At 36.4% G+C, this 8,856-nt stretch overlaps 1 protein-coding gene across 4 annotated transcripts; it reads right to left on the bottom strand.

Moving 5' to 3' along the window:
- Window positions 1–2,977: 2,977 nt before the first annotated feature.
- On the bottom strand, window positions 2,978–5,220 carry LOC145049885 (cytochrome c-type biogenesis CcmH-like mitochondrial protein). Of its 4 annotated transcripts, none has more exons than XM_078998228.1 (5): window positions 4,706–5,220; window positions 3,971–4,102; window positions 3,860–3,893; window positions 3,699–3,782; window positions 2,978–3,173 (listed from the first exon to the last, which is right to left on the bottom strand). In XM_078998228.1, exons 2-5 carry the CDS (start codon window positions 4,025–4,027, stop codon window positions 3,103–3,105), a joined length of 246 nt encoding a protein of 81 aa, XP_078854354.1. In that variant the 5' UTR covers window positions 4,028–4,102; window positions 4,706–5,220; the 3' UTR covers window positions 2,978–3,102. The 4 variants fall into 4 exon arrangements, with proteins under 4 accessions (XP_078854354.1, XP_078854355.1, XP_078854352.1 ...); XM_078998229.1 differs by having other exon boundaries at window positions 3,707–3,782; window positions 4,706–5,219; XM_078998226.1 differs by having other exon boundaries at window positions 3,971–4,309; window positions 4,706–5,217.
- Window positions 5,221–8,856: the final 3,636 nt, after the last annotated feature.

The following is an 8,856-nucleotide window of genomic DNA, read 5'->3' on the forward strand; positions in this document are numbered from 1 at the left end:
AAAAGTAGAGAGAAAAACTCTTGGGTTGTTTCCGCAAACATCTTGCATCTTTCAAACCATTAGGTTTAAAAAAATCTATGAATAACCACGGTATCTTCTTAATAATAATAAATCAATCAACTTTTCTCTCAATTTATATAATCATAGAAGATATTCAAGGAGTTCGATTACACACCTAACAAAATCCATGCGTAACCGTTAAGTTTCATCTTCGTCATCATGTTCAATAGGCGTGTCTTCATCTAATGAGCATAACATGTGCGCTATGAAAACAATTGCTCAAGCTAAATTACATCTTCTTCAAGATACTACAAGTTCAAGCGGGTTAACAAATGAAATAATTTGTGTTCATGATCTGGATACTACACATGATTGTCACGTGCATGATTATTTTGCTCCAAATACCGTATTTTGTGGTGAGGGTTTTAGAAGAAGGTTTTGGATACAAAGAGAACTATTTGTAAGAATAGTTGATGATATTGAGACAAATGATCCATGGTTTAGGTTAACCATGGATGCTAGGAACCAAATAAGTTTTATTTCATTGTAGTAGTACACATATGAAATACATTAACTAGGGTACAGGACAGTCGTTGACTCGTCATACGAGTATTTGAATATGTTAGAAAGAATTTAAACCTCATCTCGAAAATATTATTGAGTTGTATCGAGACGAATATTTGCATAAACAACTATGCACGACATACCACTTTTGTAAGCCGTACATGAATCCAAACATGGCTTTCCTAGAATGTAATGTAGTAGTGATTGTATGCATTTGACACAACGGAATTTCCCAACGACATGACGATGCCAATACATAAGAGCAAGGTGTTGATTATTAGACATGATCAATTTCACATAAAGATGGATCTTAAATCAATTTACTTATATGGAAGGGTTAACTTTAAAGAAGATGTTGCCATGTTCTTGATTATTTTCTTCCCATAATGGTGTTTACTGATTTTCAGATGGAGAGAATTGTGTATTTTTTTATACTCCTGATGATGGTGTTTTATATGAGAGTATTTGAATCGTAAGCAAGAACTATTGAGTATCTAGATGATGATACATATACTAATGGAATAAATTCAATAGTTACACCTTTTGGAAAAGAAATTTGAACCACACAAAATTAGTCCCTCAAATTATAGAGTTATGACATATCCTTCATACTACATTTATTTAGTCTAGGGACATGATATGTCATATGGAAAACACTCAAATGAGGGCTAGGGTTTCGTTCTTAGAGTTTGGAGAAGTGGAGGTTGACCATAAGAAGCTCCCAAAACAACATAAGTTGATTAAATATGACACAAACCCTAAAAATTAGGGTTTGCCCCTGATGAGCATACGCCCAACGTACTTCCACGTGGGTGCCTCCACGTAAATCCATCAAGCCAGTACGCCCAGCGTACTCGGCTAAGGACCAAAATGAAAAGAATTTACAATGAAGGGCTAAAAGGGAAAAACCTGAAATGCAATGTTGCAATGTATGTCTTACATTACCTTATTTTCTGATTTTAAATAAAACAATGATATTGTCATTTATGATTGTATTTGTTTTTTTTTTTTTCAGTCCATTAAATTTTATATTTCATCGTATAGTATAATTATTTATCATTAATCTTGAGTTAAAGAACATTGTGAATATTTTAAAATCATTTTACATATTAATTAGAAATAACGATGACAGACTTACAAAAAAAACATTCATATTTGTTTAAAATAACTGTTTGCATATTTAGGATTGACAGTTACGAGGTTTATAGTCTATATGTTTTTTAATATTTTAGATAAAATTAGGAAAATATATATATATATATATATATATATATATATATATATATATATATATATATATATATATATATATATATATATATAGGAAAATCTCTGGAAAAGTCCTAATATTTTACCTTAATTTACGAAAAAGTCCTAAACTAAAATTTGTTTATGAAAAAAATCCTAATTACCGATAAAATGACGATTTGACCATATTTCCCCGGTTTACCGGTTTCATTACTTAACCGGTTTTAAAAAAGTCTCATTATTTTATCATAATTTACGACAAAGTCCCAAATTATTGTAAAATAATAGGACTTTAATGAAAATAATGGTAAAATAATGGGACTTTAATGTTTCCGGGTAAGTAATGAAACCGGTAAACCAAGAAAATAGAGCCAACTCGTCATTTTTACGGGTTTTTTGGACTTTTTCATAAACTAATTTTAGTTTGGGACTTTGTTGTAAATTAGGGTAAAATATTGGGACTTTTCCGGAGACTTCCCTATATATATATATATATATATATATATATATATATATATATATATATATATATATATATATATATATATATATATATATAGGGTTAAGATCGGTTGAGAACTCATAGTTTTCCGAGAACCCGAGAACTAAAAGTGGAATGTTAGATCAAAACTAATTCATTAAGGGCATGATCCTAATCTTATCGATTTCATTTAATGTTTAATTTTTTGTGTTATTCTACATATTAATAGAAATGTCTAAAAAATTACATAATAAATCAAATTTTCGGATTTTTTTTAAAAAAGTATTTTATTTTCAGTTTTTTTTAAGTGCAGATTTTTAATTTTTTAAAGAAAACATGAATTTTTGAAATTTTTTTCAGTTTTTGCATATTTTTTAAAAAATAGTATTTTCAGTTTTTTTTTAAATAGTATTTTTCAGTTTTTTTAAAAAAAAACAACAAAAGTGCAGATTTTTTAGTTTTTTATAGAAAACATGAATTTTTGAAAAAAATTGAAAAAAATATATATTTTTTTAAAAAAACTGCATTTTTTATAAAACATTTAAAAATCAATTAAAAAAACTGGAATATTTAAAAAATACTATATTTTTTAACCAAAAAAATCAACATTTTTGGTACATTTATGCATATTTTTTACAAATGCATATATGCATATTTCATATACTATAATATTTGTAAGAAAATCATAAGAAACTCATTTTATTTACTAATTTATAAACATAATACAATAAGTATTTTATTCGATACAATATAAAATATAAAAAACAAAAAAATGTTACAAAATATCAAAGCATTTTCATGTCTTCGTGTCAATATTTCCATATTTTCTTCAATTTATCATTTTCCACCTCTTCAATATTCACCACAATTTCTTCCAAATCTACAAGAAAATTAAAAAGAATCTGATTAATGCAAAAACACTCACAAAAATACATATGTGATTTACATGTGAATCACATGTAATTCATATGTGATTTACATGTGAATTACATGTAATTCATATGTTAGTTACATGTGAATCACATGTAATTCATATGTGATTTACATGTGAATCACATGTAATTCATATGTGAATTACATGTGACTTACATGTGAATCACATGTAATTCATATGTGAATCACATGTAATTTATATGTGATTTACATGTGAATCACATGTATTTCATATGTGAATTTCATGTAAATCACATGTAATTCATATGTGATTTACATGTGAATAACATGTAATTCATATGTGATTTACATGTGTGTGTCACATGTGTTTCATATGTGATTTACATGTGAATCACATGTAATTCATATGTGAACTACATGTGAATCACATGTAATTCATATGTGAATCACAAATGAATCACCAAATTAGTATGTGAAAAAATATGTACATATATAGATACCAAGTTAGTACCTATATACCTGCACATTCCAGGTTGTTTATTGGTTCTGGAGATAGTATTGCATTTGGAGCTGGGGTGATTTCTATTTCTGGAGCCTACAATAAAACAATGTTATTTTGAAAAGATATTTTTTAAACAAATAATCAAAAACAAATTAAATAATACTATATACCTTCATATTGCCTCTGTTGATAAAAGTTCGGATGCTGAAATGTCATTTGTAACAGATTTCTAGGATTAGTATCAAATCAAATAATATTAAGTGGTTCTAAAAGAAACTGACAAGTGAGAGCCAGAAGGCTGCAGTCTGCCAATCAAACTTTGGAGCATAAAGAATCATCTCCCTATAATCATTTTCAAGCTTTTTATAGATATCTTTGTCACTTTTTCCAGAACGGATTTTATCACGAATAAGCTGCAACATCATGAGTTAGTTGAAGCTGTAATACAAATTTTGTTGAAACACAGTTCTATCACATGGCTCTTAAGAATCCTATAGAGGTTGACACTATAGAGAAGACATAAATACATATCAATAGGGGAGAGGTGCATATGGTGAAGATTTGAAGGATACATCTGCAGCATGAATGATTTGAAAACTTTATGTGTAAGCAACTGGTAGCTGTTACACAATGAAAAATAAAAAAGTTACCTTCCTAAGAAGAACAACAAGTATGGGAAGAAGTCTAATTTTCAGCAAATAATGGAATTTCAATAGCACGTAGCAAGTATGGGAAACGAATTTCAGAAAGCAATTGTAACGTGGTACATAGCAAGCAATCAATTTTCAGTTCTACATAGCAACTTAGCAAGCATAGATTTTCAGCAGAAACTTGATTTTCACCAACCCCTGTTTACTTAGCAATCAATCAATTGTAATGAACCATCGATTTTCAGGAATCAATCGATTCTCACTAGAAATCGGTTCATGAAAGATGACAGCTCAATCGATGGTAAATACGCAATCGATTCTACATACCAGAGAGAGAGAGAGAGAGAGAGAGAGAGAGAGGCTCACTTATAGGCGCAAGAGATGGAGAAGACGGAGCAGTCATGACATCGATCTGACGGAGCCGAGGGTGGCAACGACGATATCTAACGGATGCGAAGACGATATCGCCCGACTCTGCTGAAGCATCACTTTGTCTTTTGATTCCGCATCTGAATCGAACAAAGTTCTGTAAGCCGGTTTCAAGATAAGATCCGTATAGCTGCGTGAAAGATCAGTCAAAACCCTAACGAGCTTAGAGTTCTCAAGCTTGAGATTCAAAGCATAGGCAACATAAGCGAAAGCGACTTGTGATCATCTGCTTGCTTCCGGATTAAGGATTGTTGATTGATAGCCATTGTTGATCGTTAACGGAGGTAGAGGTGATCGATTGATGAAGGGAGGAGATGATTGATGGAAGGGGTAGGCGTTGGAGGTGGAGGGCAGAGGGAGGTGCTCGATGGATTTAGGGTGGAGGTCGATGGAGTCGGTGAAGAATCGGGAGAAAGAGAAGGAAACGACCGATAGAAAGACTAATTAGGATCTGATATGTTTATTTGGGGAGCAAATTACAGATCCCGCACTTTTAGTTCTCAGGTTCTTGGGAAAATATGAGGTCTCAAATGATCCTTGCTCTCTCTCTCTCTCTATATATATATATATATATATATATATATTATTGACAAATTTTTTTGATAAAGTCGTAAAAGAAATTTTAATAGAAAAGTTCCGATTATTTAATTTTACACGATAATCTGTTATTTCTTATAAAAATAAAAATAAAGACTTTTTCGTTAATTTTGTGTAGCACCTGGTTCTTGGTACGTATTCTTTGTAATTAACTCTTTAAATTTTGCATTTTTGGCCTTGGACTCGGCGAGTTGAAGGACCAACTCGCCGAGTAGAAGCGGGATAAAACGCGGGGTTCTAAGCTGTGGACTCGACGAGTAGACCCTGTCTAGGCAAAAACCCTAATTCGGATGATTGCACCCTATTTAAACACTCTAATTTGGCCTCCTTTGTCCCTAACACTTCCAGAGAGCTGTAGAGCGAAACCCTAGCCCCCATATTGTTCTTGTGAGTGATTTTGGCTTTGTGAAGGAAGTTTAAAGCTTAGAAGAAGGAGGAGGTTGAAGAGTGCAAGGAGGGGAAGTAGATCCGGAATCTACATGTGAGAAACTTCCATTCAGGTAGAAAAGTTCCTACCTTGATCACTAGTTCATCAGATCCCCTTTTTGTCCCAAATTAGTGGTTTTCAAGCCCTAAAACCTCAAACTCCATGTGTTTATGCTCTATGTTCTGAAAGGACTTCAGACCTGGACCTTATGGACATCTTAGAAGTGTAAAGTCTCTGTAGTTGAAGTGATTAAGGTCCCTATTGAGTGCATGACCTCATAAAGAGCTTGGAATTGCCTTTTGGAGCTCATATGGCCATTCATGCACGTAAAGTTTGCAACTTTACGTGATAAGCATGCCCTAGGAGCTTAGATCTATGGGTTGGAACCGTTGCATGTCTCAGATTTGATCTGTATCGGAGGAGAGTGGAAGGGACTCGGCGAGTTCCAAAAGTGGACTCGGCGAGTTCTATAAAGATGGTCTTAGACTCGACGAGTTGGAGGAACAACTCGGTGAGTCCTTTGAAGATTGCCTGGTACTCGACGAGTTGTTCTTCAAACTCGGCGAGTCATATGAACTGTTACTGAGTTAAGACGGGTTTAAGTGTAGAAGGTCCAACCCTTCGTAGCTGCACACAAAGTTAGCAATTTAACGTGTAGCAATTGTCCCAGAAACCCAAATCCTCAGGATGGATGCTCTGGTGAGGATTTGGAATCGAGTAGGAGATCTGCTCGTGGGACTCGGCGAGTTGTTCTCGGACTCGGCGAGTCGGATCGCGAGTCGGTCCAATCGTCCCAAGTAGTGAGTTATGGGTGAATCAGTGAGTGGAGGAGGGGCTTGATAAGTTAGTGCTGGGATAGTAGGAAAGGGACTCGGCGAGTCTATGCCATGACTCGGCGAGTCCAGTCAACTGGAAGTTGACTTTGACTAAGGAGTTGACCTTGGACCTGGGGTAGGTCGGTCACTTGACCTAAGGGTATTTAGGAGTGACTAATCTATGTTTATGGATTTATAGCCGAAGGATTACCGGTGCAGCAGTTAGTCGTCTAGCAAGCAGACTCTCCGCAGCTACTTTTCGAGGTGAATTACCTTCCAGTAGCGGTGGGTCCACGGCCACAATGCCGGCCCACCAGTAGGAGTTGTATGGTTAGATGATTGTCTTTGTGATATTCATCTAGATTGCTACTACTTGATATGTTTATGTGCTAGCATGTTATGATGTTATGTGATAGTGGGAGTAGTAGGGGTCAAATAGTCCCCAGTATCCGGTCGAAAGGACCGAAGGGGAGGCCGGCACCCAGATATGCCAGGCAGTGTCCGGTCGAAAGGACCGAAGGGGAGGCCGGTACCCAGATATGCTAGGCAGTGTCTGGTCGAAAGGACCGAAGGGGAGGCCAGCACCCAGATATGCTAGGCAGTGTCCGGTCGAAAGGACCGAAGGGGTAGGTCGGGCACCCAGATATGTCTGACAGTATTGTATATTATGTGATTGTATGATATGTGGTACGATGGGGGAACTCACTAAACTTCGTGCTTACAGTTTACAGTTTTGTTTTCAGGTACCTCTTCTTCGAAGGGGAAGGAGTTGGAGCGGTAGCGGCACGTCATACACGCACATTGTTTTCCGCACCATGAGTTATTCTGGGATTTGTACTTTGACATTATGGTTGTTTTTATGTTTGGGTTTTCAGACACGAAATATGTTTATGAAATGATAGGATCAAACGATGTTTATTCACAAATGTTTTCCAAAGTATTGATTTAAAAATGAAATTTTTGGACGTGAAAATTGGGTCTTTACAAGTTGGTATCAGAGCCCTGGTTTGAGGGATTCGGACACACCTTCGGGAGTGTCTGAACTCCAATCGAGGGAATAAAAGAATTTTTCTAAGAAAATGATTTTTTTCAAAGGAAAAAGTTTTCTAAAGGATTAAGTAAAGAGTTTTAAGAAAGAACGAAGTGTGTGATGTGCGCGACCGGCCGAGCTCAAGTAAGTATTCCCCAAAGTACCCATACAATGTTATTTTATGTTTATCAGATTCAGTAGAACAAGCATGCTAGTATAGGACTAAGGATCTAGGAATGATGCCTTATGTGCCTGTTATATGTGTTTCTGCTTATGAAAATTGCATTCTAGCATCGAGTAGACAGCAGTAGGGTAGCATGTATAGGTTATGCCTGGTAGTGTGAGCTCAACATTGTATGCTAGGATAGTTTCCTACTTTGAGGATGTGAGACATCGTTCCCTTTTCGTCCGGATGTTGCTTGCTTTGTGCTTTGAGGGACTTCGGGTGATGGGGGTTAGCTATCAGGTGGATACATTAGGTCACATACGATCAGGGTCGAATAACCCCAGAGTGAGGGGTTCGACTTTATTTCATAGCTCTCGAAGGATTATATGAGCCTCGTTGCATGTGATTGTATTCAGGTGATGGCTAAGCACCATCACACGGAGACCTTCGGCAACTGAGGACTAATTGGGGTAGGGTCGGGAGATTCCTAGGCAAGCCTAGGATGAGGATAGCAGAGAGCGGTAGTAATGAAGGGACTTGGTGAAGTCGAAGCAATCCTTGAGGAAAGTACGGATAGATGTGGAATGTAGTATGGGCCCGTACTACTGAAAGCAGAGGATCCGTACTCGAGTCAAGGAAGGCTAAAGCAAAACCAGGGAACCTGTAATAGATGTGATCCCTTTAGAGGTATCAGTATCACTAATGGTTGCCTGTGTGTATTGCAGAATGGTGGTACTACATCAGAGGCCAGCAAGTGGTAGTTCTGGAGAGGGATCAGGTTCGGGATCAGGTTCTGAGCCAGTAGATGAGAGGCTACGCGAGTTCATCGCGTTAGAGATCACCAGAGGCATCCTTGAGTCGACCCCCATCATTTTCGGGTCGATCAAGGAAGGGATAGTTGAGCTGATGGAGGACCGCCTCAGGGCGTTCAGGAGTGACATGGAATCTGGCCAGTCAGGATCTCGCACACTGTCCTTTAAGGACTTCAGGGGCAGTGGTGCACCGGACTTCCATGGGGCGAAGGACCCCATTGCTGCCAGACAATGGATTGCG

This window comes from Lactuca serriola, chromosome 5, assembly GCF_051521515.1.
Source record: "Lactuca serriola cultivar US96UC23 chromosome 5, Lser_US96UC23_V15, whole genome shotgun sequence".
Lineage (NCBI taxonomy): Eukaryota > Viridiplantae > Streptophyta > Magnoliopsida > Asterales > Asteraceae > Lactuca > Lactuca serriola.

Coding starts and splice junctions, on each gene's coding strand:
- LOC145049885 (XM_078998226.1), bottom strand. CDS start 4,114: ATGATGTTGCAGCTTATTCGTGATAAAATCCGTTCTGGAAAAAGTGAC. Junction 3,894..3,970: donor CAGCCTTCTGGCTCTCACTT/GTCAGTTTCTTT, acceptor ATGACATTTCAG/CATCCGAACTTTTATCAACA. Junction 3,783..3,859: donor TCAACAGAGGCAATATGAAG/GTATATAGTATT, acceptor GTTTTATTGTAG/GCTCCAGAAATAGAAATCAC.